The sequence below is a fragment of the Schistocerca serialis genome, chromosome 8 (genome assembly GCF_023864345.2).
Source record: "Schistocerca serialis cubense isolate TAMUIC-IGC-003099 chromosome 8, iqSchSeri2.2, whole genome shotgun sequence".
Classification (NCBI taxonomy): Eukaryota; Metazoa; Arthropoda; class Insecta; order Orthoptera; family Acrididae; genus Schistocerca; species Schistocerca serialis.
Window position 1 is genome coordinate 387,011,637 of NC_064645.1, and position 25,299 is coordinate 387,036,935.

General features: G+C 44.4%; 1 protein-coding gene across 1 annotated transcript in view; it reads left to right on the top strand.

Annotated features, from left to right (window-relative positions):
* The window catches only part of LOC126417028 (CD151 antigen-like), a 212,838-nt gene that overhangs the window by 181,325 nt on the left and 6,214 nt on the right, over positions 1-25,299 (top strand). Inside the window, exons 5-6 of the mRNA XM_050084919.1 lie at positions 1,337-1,423; positions 5,395-5,478. Coding sequence (XP_049940876.1) covers positions 1,337-1,423; positions 5,395-5,478 — 171 coding nt within the window. The remainder of the gene's footprint in view (positions 1-1,336; positions 1,424-5,394; positions 5,479-25,299) is intronic.

A 25,299-nucleotide genomic window follows, 5' to 3' on the forward strand; every position in this document is an offset into this window, starting at 1 on the left:
TTATTGACGAGCCAGTTGCTCGGCCACCACTGACCAGACGTTTTCAGTTGGTGAGAGATCTGGAGAATGTGCTGGCCAGGGCAGCAGCCGAACAGTTTCTGTATCCAGAAAGGCCCGTACAGGACCTGCAACATGCGGTCGTGCATTGTCCTGCTGAAATGTAGGGTTTCGCAGGGATCGAATGAAGGGTACAGCCACAGGTCGTAACACATATGAAATGTAACATCCACTGTTCAATATGCCGACAATGCGAACAAGTGGTGACCGAGACGTGTAAGCAATGGCACCCCATACCATCACGCCGGGTGATACGCCAGTATGGCGATGACGAATACGCGTTTCCAATCTTCGTTCACCGCGATTTCGCCAAACACGGATGCGACCATCATGATGCTGTAAACAGAATCTGGATTCATCCGAAAAAATGACGTTTTGCCATTCGTGCACCCAGGTTCGTCGTTGAGTACACTATCACAGGCGCTCCTGTCTGTGATGCAGCGTCAAGGTTAACCGCAGCCATGGTGTCCGAGCTGATAGTCCATGCTGCTGCAAACGTCGTCGAACTGTTCGTGCAGATGGCTGTTGTCTTGCATACGTCCCCATCTGTTGACTCAGGGATCGAGACGTGGCTTCACGATCCGTTACAGCCATACGGATAAGATGCCTGTCATCTCTACTGCTAGTGATGTGAGGCCGTTGGCATCCAGCACGGCCTTCTGTATTACCCTCCTGAACCCACCGATTCCATATTCTGCTAACAGTCGCTGGATCCCGAGCAACGGGAGCAGCAATGTTGCGATACGATAAACCGCAATCGCGATAGGCTACAATCCGACCTTTATCAAAGTCGGAAACGTGATGGTACGCATTTCTCTTCCTTACACGAGGCATCACAACAACGTTTTACCAGGCAACGCCGGTCAACTGCTGTTTGTGTATGAGAAATCGGTTGGAAACGTTCCTCACGTCAGCACGTTGTAGGTGTCGCCACCGGCGCCCACCTTGAGTGAATGCTCTGAAAAGGTATTCATTTGCATATCACAGCGTCTTCTTCCTGTCGGTTAAATTTCGCATCTGTAGCACCTCATCTTCGTGGTGTAGCAATTTTAATGGCCAGTAGTGTACTAAACATATTGAAATTACTGATTCACTAAAGATGTCTGGATAGATGTAAGAGGATCCCTCAGGACCCTAATGCCAGGTGAAATAAATATACAAAATAAAATAAATAAACAAATACATACACTTTTCTAGTGTCATTTATTGATGATTTCACACTTGTGCTGCTGTGTTGTTCGTCTTCTTAACATAGGACTATCTGTTTTCGTACACACAGGTGGAGGAACCGTGGCAGACGCCGAACCCGGTGGACGAGCGAGCGTGCCAGGACAATAACGACGCGTCGGGGGCCAGGCACAGCAGGGTGAGTGTCCGAGTCACTCCTTCCCGCCACCTCACTGCCACTTACAGCATCTCGCTGCCAATTCCTACAGCAACACAGATGGTACATTCCGGTGTAACGCACTTAAAGTAAACTACGTATAAATTCTGTCAAAGTGTGCAGTAAGGTTGTCTGTAAAGCACGTAGTAGCTCATCCCGAGAAATGAAATGTGCGTATGACATTACTAACTAGGAGACCCCAGCCGAGGTGTTCGGCCGCCTAGTGGATGTCTTTTTATTTGACGCCACTTCGACGACCTGCACGTTAATGCTGATGAAATGATGACAACAACTCACGCACACCATCCGGCGCAGAGAAAATCTCCAACCCGGACAGGAATCGAGCCCGGGGCCCCGTGATCGAGAATCAGCAACCCTAACCACGGGACCACGAGTTGCCGGCAGATCATCCCAAAGACGTCGCATCAAAGATCTGGGTATTCTTACGTCATTTCCAAGTACCCTTATTCCTTAACGGTATTTGTGGCTAAAAGTGAGTTTCACCTGAACTACAATTTACGCAGCTACGTTGCAAACAGACACGACTTCCACGTACACTGTCCGAGTCTTATGGTCTAGTGGGGAGCCCGCACGGTAGCTCAGTGTGTTCGGTCAGCGGACTTGCGACCCTGTGTAATAAGCAAACTGAGTGTAGATGGCGTTTGAAAGGTGTCATGCTGCAGTCATGGACTGTGCGGCTGGTCCCGGCGGAGGTTCGAGTCCTCCCTCGGGCATGGGTGTATGTGTTTGTCCTTAGGATAATTTAGGTTAAGTAGTGTGTGAGCTTAGGGACTGATGACCTTAGCAGTTGTCCCATAAGATTTCACACACATTCGAACATTTGAACAAAAGTGTCATGCGGCATCTGCTTGGGACTGATGATGAAAAATCACAAATACACCGGTAAAACGAAAGGAAAACTGAAAGTGGTTAGTGTCGCTGCCTCTTGATTGTGGGGTTACAGCTTCAGTTCCCGGGTGGGTCAGTGATTTTATTCGCATGCGGTGTGACTGCTTCTGTTGTCCTAATTTTTGAATCCCGCCTGGTAGACGGCGCCTGGGTCTGCTCCTGTAAACTGAAGGGTAGGCCGAATGTAGGAAGTGAGTAGGAGCAGGAAAAGGTGAAATGCTTCGATACTGCTGGTAGATTTTACAAGTTTACTGGTGTATGAACATATGCAACTGATAATACTTCACATTGGCTGAGATGAGCACGTAGGTGCGAAGCTGTACATTAATCAAATCTAACAACGCCTAGTAGTTACAAAGGCAAAAATCTGTAGTGGCTTGCCACTATGTGGCTCTGAGCACTATGGGGCTTAACATCTATGTTCATCAGACCACCTAGAACTTAGAACTACTTAAACCTAACTAACCTAAGGACATCACACAACACCCAGTCATCACGAGGCAGGGAAAATCCCTGACCCCGCCGGGAATCGAACCCGGGAACCCGGGCGCGGGAAGGGAGAATGCTACCGCACGACCACGACTTGCGGACGCTTGCCACTATGAAATAGAAACAATGTTGCTTGGTCGTCTACTCGGAATCAAATGGGTTGAATCTGGAGCGGCGCTCGTAGAGTTGAACAGCGCCGGCTAGAGGGCGCTGTCGTCGGTGTCGGTGTCGTAGTGCCAACCTAAGAACTTTTACCTACGCTGTGGCATCGTAGCTATCGATAACACACTAATCATTTCATCCCATGTTAGTCGACAGGAAAGCCGCCGAAATGGCCTCAGACTGAAATATTTAGATCAGGAGGCCGAACAACCCTGCCGAATAATGGCCGTACAATCCTTTCACTTTCTTTTTCACCTAGACTTTGTACCAAACTATAGGAGCACACTCGAAGCAATAGATAAAGATGTAAACGTCTACAACCAACAATCACGTTTGAAACTGGGGAGGGACGGAGAGGGGAATTAATAATAAGTAATGCCTGTACGTCCCATATTCCTCAATAGTTGGCAGCACTGGCACGTTATTGTTTCAGCACATCGTGCGGAGTCTCTGTTAGAACATCAGCTGGTCGCAAGCTATCGTTGAGGTTAGTATGACAGCCGTAGTCGGATAGTTTGAGGGAAGCTCGGCACAGCGATTGAAGCAACGTGCTGTCATTGACTTCCTAAAAGATAACAGTGTTGCTCCAGCTGAAGTTTACCGTACAAGGAAAGCTGTTTACGGAAATGGCTGATCTGTTGTTGATATCACTGTGAAAGAATGGGAAAACGAATACAAAGCTGGAGAAGGTTGTATACTGAAATTGTGTGCTAAACAAGGAGTTGGATGAAAGTCGATGAGGTGCAAAAGGAAAGTCGACAGAAAATTGTGACAGAATGGCGCTTGAGACAAAAATCAAGTGTCTCACCTTATTGCTTTACTTGACTATCGGAAAATTTTTCTTTAGTGGGTTCCACAGATGTTCATACCGTAGATGAAGACTCGCAGACTTGAAATTTTCAGTAATATTGCTTGCATTATCAGACTGAATAAAAATGTTCGTGGACTTGGGCCTCCCGTCGGGTAGACCGTTCGCCGGGTGCAAGTCTTTCGATTTGACGCCACTTCGGCGACTTCCGCGTCGATGGGGATGAAACGATGATGATTAGGACAACACAACACCCAGTCCGTGAGTGGAGAAAATCTCCGACGCAGCCTGGAATCGAGCCCGGGCCCTTAGGACTGATATTCTGTCGCGCTGACCACTCAGCTACCGAGGGCGGACATGAGTCTGAATTATTATTAATTTGTTGTACATTCCTATGGGACCAAACTGCTGAGGTCATCGGTCCCTAGACTTACACACTATTTAATCATTCTTAAGCTAAGTGACGCTAAGGACAACACAAACACCCATGCCCGAGGGAGGATTCGAACCTCCGACTGGGTGAGCTGCGGGAATCGTGGCAAGGCGCCCATGACCGCGCGGACACCCCGCGCGGAATGAAACTGAAGCTCAAGCTTTTTCCGACATCATTATGACTTCAGATGAAATTTGAGTTCCCAATTATTAAGAAATCCGAGCAGTGTAGAGGACCTGGTTAGGGAAGCTGGAGGTGAAATCTCTCCGTAACAGCTTGAAAGCTGCCGTTGTCAGTACTCTTATTGGTAACTGATATTAGCAGCTCATTTTCGGAGGCTGCGATACCAAATTTCGTCAGTGGAGAAAGACAGTCGGTCAGTCGGTGATATGTGGTCAAGTGTGGTCGGGGTGCAGCCCAAGTGTGTGCGAACAGAAAGTTGATTTTAGGTAATGAAATATTTGAAAGTAATAAGAAGTGTTTAGACCCACCGAGATGAGAGAAAATTCATAGGTAATTCTGTGAAAATAATTCTGAAAAGGCGTCAGTTACTGCAAGCTGCTGGCCGCGGGATGATGTGTGTGTGTATGTATTTGTACAGCATGGAAAACTAGTTTCTTTACAGGCTACCGTATTTAAAAGGTGTACTGTCGATGAAGGCATTACCTACCATTAAACTCTCGTAAATGACAATGGAATTAGAACCTTATTCTCTTAGTCGCTTCTTGTACAAGTTACTTCATTAGCTTCTCTCTAGTCCAAAGATTAAGCATAAGCTGGTAGAGAGGAAAGTGGAAAGAGAAATGGGGAAATACTGAAATGTCAGTGAATGACTACCAAGATTTATCGCGCAGATTGGGTCTGTGTTTCGGGCGTAGGGTGCTTTGAACAGATACGTGATAAGTAATCGATCAGTCCGTAACTTCTGTCTTGACTGTATTCCCACTGTGAGAAGAGCGGAGGCTCTTGGGGAAGATCACAACGTGCTGCCTGAAATCTCCAATCTCCTGTTACTTTTGACCTCTTTGCTTGTCAGAGCAGGTTTTTGAATGGAACTTTTCTTTAGGATAGCTTCGTGCAGACTGATTTTATTATTATAATTATTATTAATGAAACCAGGAATTATATGATTCGTCTTCTCTTTCCTTTCAGGGCTGCTATCTGCAGTTAGAAGCTTGGTTCAAAACAGAGACGACAATTCTCATAGCTGTGGGAATCAGCACTGCAGCATTCCAGGTGAGTCAGTAGTGTGTCTTTTAACGTAAGCATAAGAGCCCTTCTCTTCCGGAGGTGCGTGACAGTCGGATAACGAGGTAGTTCTCTCACATGCAAAGTCTTAAATAAAAAGAGTTCAGTAACTTGGCTACCGAAATCTGAGAACTTTACATCATAGGAGACCCTGGATGTGATTCTCAGTCTTGCAACTCGTGATGCATCCCAATATCTTGCAGTACCACAAACTTTTTAACTAAACCCATGTTAAACGTGTTTGTTTGACGGCCTCCTCCGCAACAAGCACAACAAGCACAGAAATATTTGTTTTGTAAATAAAAACCGCTTTTCTTTGCTGCACTGTATTTTATTTCTCCCAGACGCGTTTCGCCTTTTTCAAAAAAAAAAAAAATTAAAAAAATGGCTCTGAGCACTATGGGACAAAACTTCTGAGGTCATCAGTTCCCTAGGACTTAGAACTACTTAAACCTAACCAACCTAAGGACATCACACACATCATCCATGCCCAAGGCAGGATTCAAACCTGCGACCGTAGCGGTCGCGCGGTTCCAGACTGTAGCGCCTAGAACCGCTCGGCCACTCCGGCCGGCCGCCTTTTTCACTTTAATCCATCAGTAGTGGGTTAGTTCTTCGCGTTTTTGGTTGACATCTGGGTTTCCTTTCATCTGGTCACATGCTGGAGATCACACTACAGTTTTATTTACGAAACATAAGCCTGTTTTTATGATCCGAACATTTTTCTTCCCACTTCTCATCTTGTTTGTCCTTACAGTGAACTCAGAATAATTACGTCTTGAAATCACAATTTTCGACCAACTATGTATAATTGGTGGTAGAAGACTGATTGTTGTGATGCACAATAAGGGCAAACATGGTGAAAAATGGGATGCAAAAATATTCGGATCATAAAAATGTGCCTATGTTTTGTAAACAGAGCTGTACTGCGACCTCCAGCATGTGACCAGATGAGAGGAAACGCAGATGCTAACCAAAAGGGCGAAGAACTATTCTACTGATGATGCCTTAAAGTGAAAAAGGCAAAACGCGTTTGGGAGAAATAAAATACGGTGCACCAAGGAAAGGTGGTTTTCATTTAAAAGAACAAATAAACCCATGTTAGTTGCGAATGTGCTGACAAATGTTTCAATATTAACGCAGGTCGCAAACACTACGAATCTGTCTCGATCCCAAACCCATAAGCTAAGAGATTAAGTGGTGGGAACCAGTAGGTCATCATATTGGAAGCTCTCGATCAATCTACTGTATAATAAACATTTTAGTTAAATGTTTTCAGGCATGTTATTAAGCGCATCTGTAACGTCTTATGCAGAGTAGTGTAGACAACTGCGATGAAGACTACAGGATTGTGTTTTGATGTCCCATCGACAATGAAGTCATTGTTACGGATTGTGTGGCAGCATAAAGTCAGTGAGTAATTACCACTTACAAAATAACTACGCATTAAAGTTCATCCTCATTACACCGGGAGTCTCTGCTATGGGTTGTCAGATGCATTTTCTTTGGTCTTTCGGCAGAGATTTGCAACGTCCTTTTTGCAACCAGCATTCCCTCAGAGAGACGCTTGGCCCTAAATCGATCTCAATGAACACTAAGATGCAAATCTACAACACAGTGATATGCCCAGCAGTAATGTACGGTTCAGAAACATGGAGAATGACTAAGCGAGAAAGGGGAAAACTATTAATATTTGAAAGAAAAGTAATGAGGAGGATATGGGGACAAGTTTTAGATAACGGAGAATGGAGGAGGAGGAAAAATGAGGAAAGCTACCTTCTGATGCGACAACCAACTATCCTACAGAAGATAAAGAGCAAAAGAATACAATGGATGGGCCATGTAGCCCGTATACCATATGGAATACAGGCGAAGATGGCACTGGCGGGGAAACCAAACACCAAACGCCCCATTGGACGACCAAGGCAGCGAAGGACCTAGCAGCCCTGGGAACTGAAGACACCTGGAGAAACCGGGCACAAAACAGAAAGGAATGGAGGCAGTTTGTGGAAGCAGAGCGTGATCTGCAGGGCCTGTGATCGCTGAATAACTATCTAGCTGGAGTCAGCCCAAATAAATGGTGCTTGTGCCGTCTCATATGACGCCCAACGTCGACGGAAAGCGTCGGTTTGTTTCTCATAACAAACACAATTACTTCAAAATGGGAATTTTTCGTGCCCATTCTATAGAGCGATCCCAAGTTACTCCAGTGCGTTATTCATTTTATGGACATGTATTAGCAAGGACGGTAAAACATGAAGAATAATCACCGTTCCATCAGCTCCAGACTGCAGCGCCAGAACCGCGCGGCCACTTCGGCCGGCTCGAAGAATAGAACTCCTGGGCATATCAGTATACACAAAACCTGGTAGGGGTAATGGAGGAGTAGGCATAATAATGAAGAAGAAAATAGGGATGCGGGTGAACAACTGGAACAACATTGTGGCGCATTATTACAGGCAAGATAGACACGACGCTAACACCCGACACAGCAGTAAAAGTCTCGTATATGCAAATTAGTTCCGCAGATGACGAAGAGATTGAAACAATGTGTGATTAAAAGAATTTGGTAGTAAGAAAACAAAGAGGAAAATATGGATTGGCGGAAAGGAATGAGAGTGAGATCGCCTAGAAGAATTTTGCACAGGCATAATTTAACCATCACTAAATTTAGTTTAAGAATCATCAGAAAAGAGAGTACACAGCGAATATACAACATTACCTGACGGCTAGTGACTTGGTTGGAAGACGCAGCCACGTCAGAAATACAACTCCTATGGAGCAAGGCATATGACACAGGCGAAATACCTTCAGACTTCAGGGATCATGTAATAATTCCGTTTCCAAAAAAGGTAGGTGCTGACATGTGTGAGCAGTAGCAAAGCATCAGTTTTAAAAAATCATGGTTGCACAATATTGACATGAATTACACTGCACTGCAAAACTTAAGGACGAGCTAGGTAGAGTAAAAGAACATAGAAACTACTCGGTGGAAACAAATGAAAGTGCGTATGCATGTTGCCAGAAGTCACCCTGTCGTGCATAGAAAGTTAGACGACACATTGCGTGAGATCAGAGTGACTAGACCGCCAATAGCTCCATAACACGAAGAGTTGAAGGAACGGAAAACACAGTTTGTGTCAATCATCGAGCAGTTACGGTGCACTGTGATGAAGTTCTTCATTACAACATGAGGCAGATACAACATCTGGATGACTTCATAAGGGGAAGAATTATAGGGAAACTGGAAGAAAGACGATGTGTTACGGGTGTAGCCGAGGAGGCTGGCGTTTCTCAAGGCATTGCTTCATGTGTCAGGGGGAACTGTCCGAACCAAAGACAGCGCTGCCACAAGGATAGAAGGTGGCCATCCACGGTCAACTACAGCAGATGACAGCTACAGTGTGCAACAGGCAAGAAGGGGGATACCTCAAACAGCGGGTGAAATTGAAGCCACGTTTAACAGGACCAAAGCATACTACACTACTCGCCATTAAAATTGCTACACCAAGAAGAAATGCAGATGATAAACAGGTATTCAATGGACAAATATATTGTACTAGAACTGACATGTGATTACATTTTCACGCAATTTGGGTGCATAGGCCGGCCGCGGTGGTCTCGCGGTTCTAGGCGAGCAGTCCGGAAACGCGCGACTGCTACGGTCGCAGGTTCGAATCCTGCCTCGGGCATGGATGTGTGTGATGTCCTTAGGTTAGTTAGGTTTAAGTAGTTCTAAATTCTAGGGGACTGATGACCACAGCTGTTAGGTCGCATAGTGCTCAGAACCATTTGAACTATTTTCTTTTTTTTTTTTTGGGTGCATAGGTCCTGAGAAATCAGTACTCAGAACAACCACTTGTGGCCGTAATAACGGCCTTGAAACGCCTGGGCATTGAGTCAAACAGAGCTTGGATGGCGTGTACAGGCACAGCTGCCCATGCAGCTTCAACACGATACAACAGTTCATCAACAGTAGTGACTGGCGTATTGTGACGAGCCAGTTGCTCGGCCACCATTGACCAGACGTTTTCAGTTGTTGAGAGATCTGGAGAATGTGCTGGCCAGGGCAGCAGTCGAACATTTTCTGTATCCAGAAAGGCCCGTACAGGACCTGCAACATGCGGTCGTGCATTATCCTGCTGAAATGAAGGGTTTCGCCCGGATCGAATGAAGGGTAGAGCCACGGGTCGTAATACATCTGAAATGCAACGTCCACTGTTCAAAGTGGCGTCAATGCGAACAACCATTGGCACCCCATACCATCACGCCGGGTGAGAAGCCAGTATGGCGATGCGAATACACGCTTCCAATGTGCGTTCACCGCGTTGTCGCCAAACGCGGATGCGACCATCATGATGCTGTAAACAGAATCTGGATTCATCCGAAAAAACGCCGCTTTTCCATTCGTGCACCCAGGTTCGTCGTTGAGCACACCATCGCAGGCGCTCCTGTCTGTGCTGCAGCGTCAAGGGTAACCACAGCCATGGTATCCGAGCTGATAGTCCATGCTGCTGCAAACTTCGTCGAACTGTTCGTGCAGATGGTTGTTGTCTTTCAAATGTCCCCATCCGTTGACTCAGGGATCGAGACGTGGCTGCACGATCCGTTACAGCCATGCGGATAAGATGCCTGTCATCTCGACTGCTAGTGATACGAGACCGTTGGGATCCAGCACGGCGTCATTGGATCTCAACCAACGCAAGCAGCAATGTCGCGATACGATAAACCGCAATCGCGATAGGCTACAATCCGACCTTTATCAAAGTCGGAAACGTGGTGGTACGCATTTCTTCCCCTTACACGAGGCATCACAACAACGTTTCACCAGGCAACGCCGGTCAAGTGCTGTTTGTGTATGAGAAATCGGTTGGAAACTTTCCTCATGTCAGCACGTTGTAGGTGTTGCCACCGGTGCCAACCTCGTGGGAATGCTCTGAAAAAAGCTAATCATTTGCATATCACAGCATCTTCTTCCTGTCGGTTAAATTTCGCGTTTGTAGCACGTCGTCTTCGTGGTGTAGCAACTTTAATGGCCAGTAGTGTATGTTCACTGAACAGTGGCACGGCGATGGCATGGGGATAGTGTCTTTTCCCGACGATCAGTACAGAAAGCAGATGGCAGTTATAAGAATCGAGGGACATGAAAGGGAAGCTGTGGTTGGGAAGGGAGTGAGACAGGGTTGTAACCTCTCCCCGATACTATTCAGTCTGTATATTGAGCAGGCAGTAAAGGAAACAAAAGAAAAGTTCGGAGTAGGTATTAAAATCCATGGAGAAGAAATAAAAATTTTGAGGGTCGCCGATAACATTGTAATCTGTCAGAGACAGCAAAGGATTTGGAAGAGCAGTTGAACGGAATGGACAGTGTCTTGAAAGGTGAATATAAGATGAACATCAACAAAAGCAAAACGAGGATAATGGAATGTAGTCGAATTAAATCGGGTGATGCTGAGGGAATTAGATTAGGAAATGAGACACTTAAAGTAGTAAAGAAGTTTTGCCATTTGGGGAGAAAAATAACTGATAAAGGTCGAAGTAGAGAGGATATAAAATGTAGACAGGCAAGGCAAGGAAAGCGTTTCTTAAGAAGAGAAATTTATTAACATCGAGTATTGATTTAAGTGTCAGTACGTCGTTTCTGAAAGTGTTTGTATGGAGTGTAGCCAAGTATGGAAGTGAAACATGGACGATAAATAGTTTGGACAAGAAGAGAATAGGAGCTTTCGAAATGTGGTGCTACAGAAGAATGCTCAGGATTAGATGGGTAGATCACGTAACTAATGAGGACGTATTGAATAGGATTGGGGAGGAGTTTTTGGCCAAACTTGGCTAGAAGAAGGGATCGATCGGTTGATAGGGCATATTCTGAGGCGTCAACGGATTACCAATTTAGTACTGGAGGGCAGAATGGAGGGTAAAAATCGCAGAGGGAGACCAAGAGATGAATAAACTAAGCAGATTCAGAAGGATGTAGGCTGCAGTAGGTACTGGGAGATGAAGAAGCTTGCACAGGATAGAGTGGCATGGAGAGCTGAATCAAACCAGTCTCAGGACTGAAGACCACAACAACAGTACGTTTCGCAATGGTGCCAAGAGCATAGCGACTGGAACAGAGAAGAGAGGGATAGCGTGCTATTTCCGAATGAGAGTAGGTTCATTCTTAATAGTGATTGTGGCCATACTCTCACGTGCTGAGAGGTATGAACACGTAATGCAGCTAGGAACATTGTCGAACACGATCATTTCGGTGGTCCACGTGCTACGGTATGGAAAGACATCATGCTGTATGGGCGTACGGACGTCCAAATCTTTGAACACTGGGCACTCACGAGTCAACGTTACTGTGACACTGTACTCCTTCCCGATGTGCGTGTTTCAGGGATACATTAGGCCCTGACGTTGTATTAATGGATGACAATGTGAGACCGAATCGAACAGCGCTCGCAGAGGAGCACTTTGAGCAGAGGATATTCGAGGAATTGACTGACGTGCCCACTACCCCGACTTGAATCCCATCGCGCACGTGTGCGATGCGGGCACATTATAGCAGTTATATGTGCAACGACTACCATCCAGTGCTTGTCAACTACACTAGTTGAGGACCGAGCGAGGTGGCGCAGTGTTCGGGAGGACGACGGTTCAATCCCGCGTCCGGCCATCCTGATTTAGGTTTTCCGTGATTTCCCTAAATCGCTTCAGGCAAATGCCGGGATGGTTCCTTTCAAAGGGCACGGCCGACTTCCTTCCCCGTCCTTCCCTAATCCGATGAGACCGATGACCTCGCTGTCTGGTCTTCCCCAAAACAACCAAAACAACCAACCAACTAGTTGAGGAAAGGAATAGCCTATTACAAGCAGGCCTTATTAAACTTGTGGCAACACGTTGCAGAACACGCATTGCTGTCCATGGTAGTCACACACCCTTTTAAGAACCATTTCACGCCTGTGTAATGTCCAGTGGACCATCACAAATGGCTGTGACTTCAGTGTACGTATTGTCTTTCAATGAAAGTGTTTGTCTCACTGCCGTACTATAGTATAGCAATTCTCGCTGTGTATGATCCACGGTTCATGAAACTGTCTTATTTGGCAGTAGCACAACGTTTGAAAGTTACTTTCGTCGTTAACTTTCGTCAGTGAGTGTATTTATAGAATTGTGGAAAAAACTGGTACAAGCCGCCATCGGGGAAGACCAGTTTAGATTTCGTAGACATGAAGAGACACGCGTGGTGGTAAGGACCCTACGACTTATCCTATGAGATACGGTGAAGAAAGGAAAATCTACGTTCTTAGCAGTTATAGATTTAGAGACAGCTTCTGAGAATGTTGACTGGACTGCTGAAATTTTGGAGGTAGTACGGATAAAATACATGAACCCAAAGGCTATTCACAACCTGTACGGAAACCAACCTGCAGTTATGGGATTCGAAGGATATGAAAGGCAGAGTGACAGGGGTGTAACCTATCCTCGATATTATTGAATCTGTTCTTTGAGCAAGCAGTAAATGAAACTAAAGAGCAACGTGGAAAGGAAATGAGGTTCATGGAGAAGAAAAAAACAGTTATGGTTTCCCGATGTCGCTCTAACTCTGTCAGGGACGGCGAAGGGTTTGGAAGAAAAGTTGAACGAAATGGTTAATGTTTTGAAAGTAGATTATCAGACGGACATCAGTAAAAATAAAACAAAGGTAGTGGTGTGTAACTGAATTAAGTGGGAATGCAACGGAAAATGTAAACATTTATTTAAAAAATTATTACAGCCATATTTATTAGTGTAAGAATCTTAAATTTTGCACATCTAAATCAAAAGGGCCGTGTTTTAACGCAAACATATATAATATAATTTGCAGAAATTTGAATGTTTAATTTTTTATTGTCCTTTTTATAAAAAGCCTTAATTCAAATTCTTATCATGCAATTAATCTGAAAATTTTATTATAGTGTCCTGAGAAGGTTATAATACCACTAAACTACAGTTACTAATTTATGCCGGCCGGACTGGCCGAGCGGTTCTAGGCGCTACAGTTTGGAACCGCGCTACCGCTATGGCCGCAGGTTCGAATCCTGCCTCGGGCATGGATGTGTGTGATGTCCTTAGGTTAGTTAGGTTTAAGTAGTTCAAAGTTCTAGGGGACTCATGACCTCAGAAGTTGACTCCCATAGTGCTCAGAGCCATTTGAACCCTTTTTTTATTAATTTATGGTACAAATTGTATCATTAAAATAGTATTACCTGTAAGTACCTTTCCATATCATACAAAAATGTTAAGGAACTGTTTTTAAATCTATAACCTAGATGTAAAAACATAACCTATGTGTAAAAATGGACAAATGATGTAATATTTCAGGACACCCACTGAAGATGCCTTGTAAAAAGGCGAAACGCGTCTCGGTGCATAAAGAAAAAGAAACATTTCGATGTGCAGCATGCAAAAATGGCATTTCTTTGAAACAACTGCAATTTATATACGGCTGCTGCGAAAATGACCACTACAAGAAACGTGTTTTTAATTCTGCGCTTCCAAACTTAACTTCTTTTTCTACATATTATCATCTAAAAATCAGAATGTCATTGCAGGATCTCGTATTTTTTAGTTCCAGGGAGACAGCAACACGTTCTGGACAGTTTCTCAAAATTTCATAGCATTAGCGCATATACTTTCTGAGAACAGGCTTTAATACTGCAAAAAATGTAAAACAGAGAAAATGAGGTTCAAAGATTTTATTCTCATACTTTTTAGATGTAATAAGCTTACCACAATATTAAAATCCTCCATACTAATGCTCCTCATCCTCCAGGTTTCTCTCCTCTCCACTTAGGAAGTGCATGGCCTGTGTTTGCAGGTAACACACTTATCTGTTAGCTTTCTTGACTCTGCTCTCGTCGATCGTGTAAAACGCTTTTGTTGTAAACACACCAGGATCTACACCAACTCTCCCCAGCACTTCAGTTCCGCCATTAGTTCCGTTATTGTAACATAAAACTGCATCATAGACACCTATTTTAAGTTCTTCAAGTCCACAGAATGTCCTTTTTGAGCATCTGATCCAAATTAAATTATTGAGGCTTTCATTTGCATTTTGTGTCTTCCCGTGAAGACACTTCATCAATAAATCAGAGTTTGCAAGAAACCTGAATGTAGGTTAAGGTAATGAGTGTTTATGTGATTTCGTCTCATTTCTGTTGTTGAACTTACACCAATCATCTTTCCAATACAGATTGTGCAATGGTGTTTGCTCAGTGGATAGTTTGTGGAAAAAACTGCACACACAGCACGTCTCAATGCCTCTAAATTAAGTGTGCTTTTCCTGATAGCTCCCCCGTAAAAAACTGAAGAGAATCAATTTCTTGCAGAGTAAGCCTGCCTTTTCCTCCCAGTTGTTTTCCATCTTCGAGTACTTCACCTTTCTTCTCTTTCAGCAAGCGACGAAAGCTACCACCGTGTCTCTTTTGGATGTGGCCTACACATTCCAACTCTTCTAATGTTTTATTGTAAGTATTTTTATCTGTTACAGCTTTGAACGTAGAGGAGTCCCCATCACCAAGGTATTTAGTGTATCTACCACCATACTAGTGCTCAGATCTGGACAACGTAATCACAACTGCAGCAGACACCGTGCACCCACTTGAGCCACTACAATTTTTAGAGCATGCTTCTGCATGCTTTTCTTGCCGCAGTTTCTCTCTGTCTTCATTGTTGGACTTTTCCTTGTTGCATATGAGTGGCAGTATTTAGACAAAATTTCTACACCTAAAACTTTACCTGAGTCAGTACCAATAACAGATTGAACTCCATACAGAGATGTATGATCCCTTTTCATCCAGGTCCTATCTACAGAGTCACTAAGGTCAGTAACATTTGTAGTAGATTCACTGTCATGAATATCTACCACAGGATCTATTCCACCAATTCCTTCACTGCATTCTTCATATAAACTTTGGTAGTATTGCATACAGCATCAGACATTTATTTACTTGTTTTTTCAAACCTTGCACAAGGTAAAGGCATGTTGAGAAAACCACACAATAAATTACCTCCTTCCCTGCCCTGTATAAGGCATCTCAGAACATATGCCAGCCTAAAATTGTTTTCATAGGTACCAGTGCCCTTTTTTTTTTTTTTTTTTTTTGGAGGGAAATGACAATTCACAGCCACACGAATTACAAATTAATTTAAAATCACAAACTGTTCCTCCACATCTTTCTTCAACAACAATCATGCATTCTGTATTTTTACAGCTAACACATGAACATGAAAACCTTATAGCCTGGCAGAGAAGCTCTAAATCAATACGTCTGAATCCAGTGGAAATCATATCAACATCATTAACACACCTGTACAATTCTCCTGTCCCAAGTTTCGATGCTGAAGCTGAGATTTTATGTTCTCATTTCGAGCTGCTTCCTCCATGAAACCTCCGTTTCCTAAACACAATTTTTCCACCACCCATTATGCATAAATCTTCAGTTCCACGTAAAGGTTTGCGAATTCAACCTTCCATCTACTAACATGTGTTAGTATTGTCAAATCGTAAATAAACCACATGCAAGAAAGTTTTCAGGCAAAGATATAGATGTCAGTCAGAGATACACATAAGTCAGACAAAAATATCGAAAGGAAATAGCCTTCAGAATGACAAAAATTCCGCTGAAGCAAGCAGTTTCCCAAATATCGGAAAAGGTGGCAGTGGCCGCCAGTGCAGAGTTAATCAGTTTAACAATTTAAAGGCATTTCTAAAGCAGCTATCACGATAAAATTCGTATCCAACATATATTAAACTGTGTAGATCAAGAAAATAGTATTTTTGAAAATCGATTATTTGGACCAAAATTCATTACATCCCCCCTTAAACAAGGTTATACTGAGGGAATTATGCCAGGAAATGAAAACTAGAAGTAGTAGGTGTGTTTTGCTTTTTGTGCAACAGATTAACTGAAGATAGCCGAATTAAAGAGGATATACAGGCCGTTTGGAAATTCCCGTTACAAACTTCTAGGCCTTGTCGAGGGGAATGAATTCATAATATTTTGAATGGGAACCAATGTTCAGAAACGTATCACTTCCGTTCTACGACGGTTTCACTTCATAAGTGTAACGCATCCACGTCTGCTGAGGGAAAGAGGAAAGAGTTGCCTGTCTTGGTATGCAATAGGGTAGACAGGAAGACGTGTACTACGTCAGACGGTCACCTGATGTCGTTTAACGTCCATCTTGCTGAGAGATCTATTCAATTTCTCTGCGTCTCCGATATAGTAAGCATTTCCACACGTGTTCAGAATACACAGACATACTCCTTGGGTATGGCGAAGCTCGAGGTAACGGAAGAGCTGCTACTCGTTGTATTACGAACGTTTTCCGCAAAGTAACCCCATGGCAAAACGTTTTGCCCAAGTTACTCAGCAGCTCTGAGAAACCAGTACATTCACCATGAGGAGGCAGGGCTGTGGTGCTCCACTGCAACGCGGAAGGTATACTGCATAGTGTTGAAGACAGCCGCCAACGACTACTCGAATAAGCGCGCGGACAAAGGGGATTGGCCACAGTATCGTCTGGCACGTTCTGCATGAGCAACAACTACACTCGCACCACTTACAAAGGATACACGCTAAGGATCCAGCCGATTTTCCACAACGCGTTGCCTGCTCCACGTGGTACCAGCAACGCTGGACCCCTGTTTCCACATCGGATTCTCGTCACAGATGAATGTCATTTCACTAGAGACTGTCCTGCATTCGCGAAACAGCCACGTCTGAGCAGACGAAAAATCCTCGTGCCACGTGTGTTCAGAGATTTCAGCACCAATTTGGTGTTAACATGTGGGCAGGTATTCTGGACGGTCATGTGATTGGCCCTTACCTCCTTCCACTCAAACTAACTGGTTCTGCATAGCTGATCTTCCTACAAAACGTACTGGAGCCGTTCTTGGAAGCTGTACCACTGAGTGTCCGTCAGGAAATGTGGTTTCAACATGATGGTGCAGCATCTCACTTCTCACTTGCGGTTCGGAAACATTGTAACACACCCGGGGGTGCAAATGGCGGGGGTTCCTTAAACTGATTGTCGCTTCTCGTTTCTTGACCGTGCGCCCTGTGCACACCACACCTGATAATCCCGTGGCGGTCGTACTGTTCTGCTCCACACTGCTGCTGGCTTGCCTGAAATTATCTATCGAAATATGCAAGCGGGTTAAGTGGAATCACTCAACGTAAAGCACAACACTGTCCTACGTCTGGTATGAACATCTGTATTCTGAGACGATAAGAAATCACAGGTTGCACTGCTTAAATTGTGAGTCGTAAATGTTTATCCCAATTAACAATCTTGATGATTATCTGTAAACAATATCTAGTCGCTACAGTCTGGAGCCGAGCGACCGCTGCGGTCGCAGGTTCGAATCCTGCTTCGGGCATGGATGTGTGTGATGTCCTTAGGTTAGTTAGGTTTAATTAGTTCTATGTTCTAGGCGACTGATGACCTCAGAAGTTAAGTCGCATAGTGCTCAGAGCCATTTGAACCATTTGTACACAATATCACTTGGACGAAGGTAGGCGTAACCGACAAGACGCGGCAGATTGTTGATGATGTGGAAGCCGAATGATCGAACGAAATTTCTTACGCTCGTCACACATACAGATACCTGGTGCCAGCCCTCCTCGACACTACTAATAATATAACACTGCTCATAAAGTTAATTTACAGTTCACCGATCTCAGTTGTACGAGCGTGTGCGTAACCGTCGCGGCGCGGTAGATTGTTGATGGTGCGGAAACGCGATGACCGAACATATGTTCTCACGCTCGCTGCAAGACACTGGCACTTGACTGCACTCTTTTATGGTAACTTCCGTAGTAACAATGACTCTCACATGCAGAGCTACCCACAACACAATATAACAGTTCCGTGTCCCGCGCACGACTCTCTGCAGAGGCGGTTCGCAAAGGTACTCCGCAACCAAGCCAGCGATATGACAGTACGCTTACAACATCTCAGCAGGAGGTATGGTGAAACATGGATAAGCCGAGGCGGCTCAACCGCGTGGCCACCACGATCGGCCGATTTAATTCCTATGGACTGCTTTTTCTGGGGTTGTATACAAAGTTTAATATACGAGAGTCCTGTAGAGACAGAGGGGGATCTGATGCACGACTTCTGGCCACTGCACTAGAACCTGAAGATGCACCGCGTGGGATGCAGAGAGAACTAGAAAATGCTTCTAGGTACAGTGTCTGTAACAACGTTGATGGTCGCCACATCGAGCCGCTGTTGTAACGCATCAGTAGTATTCTGTACGTACAGTATGATGGGTTGTTTTTTGTTTTCGAATAATGTAAACACGTAATGCTTAAATGTTAATACGAACAAATGTGCTTAAATGACAAATGCATGTTTCGTTAAGTTTCCCTTCGAATTGTTACCTAATAATTCCCTAATTCAATTCGTGAAGCAGAAGTGGATGAGTTAAACATTTGAACTGAAACCGTCGTAGAACAGATGGTACGTTTGCGGACATGGGTTCCTATTCAAAATATTATGCACTCACTCCCATCTAAAAGTCATTTCCTAATTCCTGTAAAGAACAGACTGCCAATAGTAAGAAATGCATTTCTGAAAAACAGGAATTTGTTAGCTTCTAATAACCATTTCAGTGTTAGGAATTATTTCAGTAGGTTTGTCTGCAGTGTAGTCTTGTACGGAAGTGAAACGTTGACACTAAGCAGTTCAGAGACTATGAGAATACAAGCTTTTGAAATGTGATGCTATAGAAGAATGCTGAAGATTATATAGTTATGTCGAATAACAAAAGAGGCGGTACTGAATATAACTGGAGAGAAAAGGAGTTTGTGGCACAACTTGGCTAAAAAAAGCGATTGGTTCATAGGATGCATACTGGGGAATCAAAGAACTGTCAATCTGCTAAGTGGGAACTGTAAAGGAGGACCAAGGCCTGAATACGGTGAACAGGTCCAAATGGATAAAGGCTCCAAGTAGTTACGAAGAGATGAAGAGGCTTGCGCGGTATAGAGCTGCATCAAATGAGGCTCAGTCTTGTCTTTGCGACTAAATTTTTGTTTACTGTCTCTGTTGTCTAATAGGTCGCTGAATAACTATTTTTCTTCAGAATACTGGATATTGTGGTAGACAACCTATGAACAAGCGGTGGTACAGATGTCGATCCAAAGCCTATCGAACACCCTATGACCTGATAAGAAAATCTTAGATATGGAAGTCAAGTCTCACTTCGTCAAGAGGCAGTTGTCTCTCACTACAGGAAGACCGTGTTCCGTGGTGCAAGCACAACAACGTAGCCTCTCTCTCTCTCCCCAGAAAAGACAATAGCTACGACATATATTTGCTGCTGTTCTTCGGATACTCGCAATACTATCATGTCCAAGAAAACGCCCTCCGTGTCATAGCATGTCGAAATCTGCCGTTTGTGGCGCTACACATCACATACTTCTAAATCGTTGGAAAGGCTGCTAAATAATCAGGCTTTCCCTCCACTTCTGCCGCGGGGGTAGCCGCGCGGTCTTAGGCGCCTTGCCACGGGTTGCGCGGCTCCCCCCGTCGGAGGTTCGAGTCCTCCCCCGGGCATCGGTGTGTGTGTTGTCCTTAGCGTAAGTCAGTTCAAATTAGATTAAGTAGTATGTAAACATAGGGGACGATGACCTTAGCAGTTTGGTCCCATAGGAACTTAGCACCACAACTTGCGCTTCTCCGATAATAGCAGGAAACAATATTGCCATCTCCTGTGTGAAATAACTCGCTTCTATAAGGTACACTGAAGTTCAAAGACAAGGTACCGTGAATAATACCGAAGTCCACAAATACAGTACTGCTTTGTCATAAAAAAAATTATACTTAGCCGCCTTGTATGACGTTGTCGATGTCACGTAAGACGATAATTTTAGTAACCATGGCTCAAATGGCTCTGAGCACTATGGGACTCAACTGCTGAGGTCATTAGTCTTTAGTAACCATGTTCACCATATGTATCTGTATTAACAAAACTTATTTTTAAAAATACTAAACTCTTCTCTGTTAGTAAAGTTAAAGCTATACTCAACGTGAAGTACGGCTTTGACACCACATTGCTTTGCAGTGCATGGTCCTGCTGGGGGTGGCATGCGCTAACCTTCTTCAGGCATTTGTAGGGGGGCGTACACTTTAACGAGGGCTCCGAAACATGGTAACACTTAATATTTTACTCACATAAACGTCATTTCCAGTGATGAGAGAAGCTTTTACTTACATAAAAAAATCCCTACGATCAAATAGTGATTGCATCTCAGAGTCTGAGTTCGTAGTCCGACACTACCCACTCAACAGCATAAAACAACGAACGCGCCGCGTTTAATTGGCAGTGCAGTCGCACTGGACATGACTTAGTTTTATATTTCAGACATCTCAAAACACAGATCACAAACAAAACAAGTTTTCAGTTTCAATTATTTATTTTTGGCGCGTGCAAGACTTAATATAATTTTTATCCGATACAAACTGTCAGCAAGTATACGGACAGACGCATACAATTTCACTATTTCGCATTCAAGCTGCCATGCAATCGTAACTTATTTAGTTTCATAACCAAAGAAAGATCTCTCACACGAATATGTCGATCAAATTATTGTAGCAGCTTTGCAGGCTCATTATGTAGACTTGGGAAATCTACCTGTCGGAAGCAATGTAGACGTCCTGGACATCTTTACCGTACAAGTATTTGTCATTAAAACTGGAATTACCCCACAGGTCAATTAGTTACGTCTGCACAGAGGTGCTTTGAAGTAAAACGGCAAACGGTCTCGAAAGTAGCTCGTAAACAAATTTAAGACTGACAGTGTCCTCAAAATCTTTATGAAGCTATCCTTGTTAAATTCTTGCGACAATGAATTCTTCCAACCTTCCGTTTTCTTTAACGCTAGTGAGCTTATGGAACTAGATTGTCTTTGCCAGAATGTGTCCCTTTTACAACGCAATTTTGTTTTTAAGTGCATCACCATCAAATCGAAAACAAGTTACGTCGCAATGTCTCGCAGTGGACAGTCAAGTACACTTAAAATCCGATGTCTGAAATCCATTTCGGATGTTCCAGTTTTCGTTTCTGCACTCCTTTTTCCTTCATAAAATCAACAGTAGCGACTTTTAAATGTAGAAATCGTTTCAGGCATGCCCCTCGACTTAACCAACGTACTTTGCACTAGTAGGCTACATGAAGTCTCCATGCTATTCGTTCCTTTCTTATGAAAAGTGTTGCAACTAACAATGGAATAATGGGTGTGACTTCAGAAATTTTACTATTCGTACCAGCCATTTGTACAGGTGCTCCATGCCTACAAATGGAGCACAAAGTGCTTCTTGATGTACAGAACAATGAATCTTGTCTGTCGATCGCTGTTATTTTTTGCCCTTTCATCGTCATGTAAATGTTTCAGCTCTTTTGCACGGTACCGTAATGTCGTTTCATAGCAAATAAGTGGTATCCATCGCTTAAGCGAATTCAGAATTCTCATCCCTCTCTTCTGCCATTCCCTTTTATTTTAAACGCTTGTGACTGAACCGTTATTTATTTTCAAAGAATATTCTTAAGAATTTATTTTATTTACTAGCGATTCATCAAGAACATTAACACATTTAATCACACTACGTAAGCATGGAAGTAGTGGCCAGGGAGTAACTGATGAAATCGTAACCAAATTCCTTTTAACAAATGGGAATTTTATTCACTTTAATAGTGCCTAAAATCATTTTTTTTAAGAAACAGATTTAAAATTATAATCAGAAAGCACCCTCTAAATATCAAAGTTACAAGTTATTCAGAGGAAGAAAGAAACAAGATTTGACTGTATGAGCTTTCGGGCAGAGAACCTTGCCGCACCCTTTTCACACAGCCGTAGTAACGACCGCTCACAACAGCCTCTGAAAGACTACACTGGTGCAAATCTCCAACACACCAGGTAACTTTAAACTAAGAGTTTTAACAATTTACACAAGCACACAAACTATGCACTCCCGTAGGAGGGATGGAAAAAACAATAACAATTAAAATATTAACCTTGCCATCGAAGGTGCAACTTGATTTTAACTTCTAAGAAAAGTCTTACGGTTAAAGGTTGGCAACTTTGTATACTAAAATGACCATTTAAATAAAAGCCCATGAAATGCAATCTTATATAAAATTCTACAAGGTTCGCCAAACAATAGTTAAGATGGTCTACAGTACACAGATACCGCCTCTCAAGATCATATGCAATAATATCAAAGTTTCCAAAGATCAAAACATATTTCAGGTATTGGGCCGTTACACTCCATGCAATAAATTCGTTAACACACCAAATCCGGCAAACATGACAGAGGCAGCTACTAACGTACCGTAGATCGATAGGGAGACTACCGAACAACCCGAACCGCAGGTTGCTCTAACCCACCCCTACTCCACAAGCGAAAAACGGACCACCCAATTTATAAACAACCACCTTCCCGCGGATGGGCAAAGGAGAAGAATGGCGGGACGACCCCAAAGCAAAACGGCTGGTGACCTCACCAAGAAAACAAGTAGAATTTAACAAGAGTAAATCAAACAACGTATCACCAATCACTTAACTTCTAATAAACTGCGATTTCTCGAGAGGACCTGGCGCAGCACCCCCAAATCGCTCTCCCGAACCGTCCGCTGCCAGCCGCTTCAACGGACGCAGGAAGGCGTGCCGATCTCCCGTCTCACGGCGTCGCAGCTCTCACCGGCCAGACCGATGTCGTGAGTTGACTCCTGTTGCTCTCTTGTCGACCGCAAAGTCACTATCCCTCGCTATGCGCCGCGGCCCACTGGACTCACGTGGCGACCTCACGTGCGCCGACGCTCAAGACGGACAAGTCATCTTGTGTCTCAATGCACGACCGACCAATCGATCGATCCAACCGCCAATGACCATTGCCTGAGCAAACTCGAGCAGACTGGCGGCCTAACGCGCAGACCCAGATGCAGGAAATAAGCCCCGACCGGGCGACCACTCGCTGAGTTCTCCTATGCCTAACAAATGCGGACGAGAGACAGACCCAGACTGACCGACTGGCGAGCTCATAGCGCCCCTAAATACACGTGAACAGGCAACTTTTCCCCTTTCCCACCAGAGGGAGACACCAAAGCTGCGACTGCCACAGCGGCGCCACCGCCAGAAGCGGAGGGCGACTGCTTCACACTACGCGGTGCGGCGCGCTCTTCAAAACAGCAATTTTTACCACGGCTCTGACGGTAGATCGGTAGACAGTCCCTTTTGGTGCAAACGGCCACTGGACCTGCGAACGCCCTTCATACCACGAAACAAATAGCGCAGGGTAAACAGCGCTGACAGTGTGACTCTGCCGATCTCTGAGTGTTGTGCCGACCGAAAACTAGACACCCCAGTGCTAAATGTAGTGTCACGGTGTTCCGGAAATTTCCGAGAGGGGGCGAGCTGAGCCGAGTGATAGTACGGGCCTTGGGCCGCACGCCGCTCACGTGAAATTTGGCACGCAGTGGCCGGCCCTCACCTATAACAGTACATCTATCGTGTTTTATTTCATGAAGTGTGGGTGATGGGTGTGGGGTAACATTCAACCTTACATCTTAACGTCTGGCGTTGATCCCCTTTCTCTGCCTCTCTGTATGAATCTCGCCTCTGGCTAATGCTTCGAATACGGTATGTGAAAGAAGTCTACTTGCATTGTTATTTAGATTGTGACGAACAGCGACCAGTATCGCGAGAGCTGATTCAAAGATTAGGGGAAGCGAAGAGCCTATCAAATACAGCAATGCCCAGTAGAGCACTGCGCTGTTTTCAGCAACCTGTACTTCAAACTGTCACACCAATATACTCGTATTTGAACAAGGCCTCTGAGTCCAGAGAAATGTCAGGGACACTATATAAAACATCACATGGCATATTAACCCATGTTTTATTTGTACTTTTTAATTTATCTTCCGATGCCATTGCACTATCGAAAACCGATTTTCTACAAATGTTCTGTGTTTTAGACATGTCACATCACAAACAAATTCCTAAGGTATTGGGAGGAAGAAGGAAGGACGATTACCGTCCAACTGTCCGCCCCCAATAGCTGAGTGGCACCGAGCCTGGTGGGTGAGCGGTAACGCTCGGGCCTGGCATTCGGGAGGACCTGGATTCAGTTCCCAGTCCGGCAGTCTTGACTGAGGTTTCCGTGATTTCCTTAGTCTCCCCAGGCAAATGCCGGGACTGTACCCTTTCGATGGCCACGGCCAACATTCCCGCCCAATCCCTTCCCCCTCCCCCCCCCCCCCCCAAAATAACCGGCACGGTAACTCAGCGTGTTCGGTCAGAGGGTTAGCTGCCCTCTATAATAATAAAACTGAGTTAATGGATTAATGGCGAACTGAAACGGGTGTCTTGCGATGTCCGCCCCGAGCAGACACAACGAACGAAAACGAACAAAATGAGATTTTTAAAAAAAAGGGGTCAGTGCGACAGAATGTCAATCCTAAGGGCCCGGGTTCGATTCCCGGCTGGGTTGGAGATTTTTCTCCGCTCAGGGACTGGGTTTTGTGTTGTCCTTATCATCATCATTTCATTCCCATCGACGCGCAAGTCGCCGAAGTGGCGTCAAATCGAAAGACTTGCACCCGGAGAACGGTCTACCCGATGGGAGGCCCTAGTCACACGACATTTTATTTTACCGTCCAACTTCCTGTCGACAACTAGGTTATTACAGACAAAACAAAGTTGGATTTGGAGAAGAAGGATAAATAAATCGGCTGTGTCCTTATCAAATGAAGCTTTCCAACGTTTACCTTAC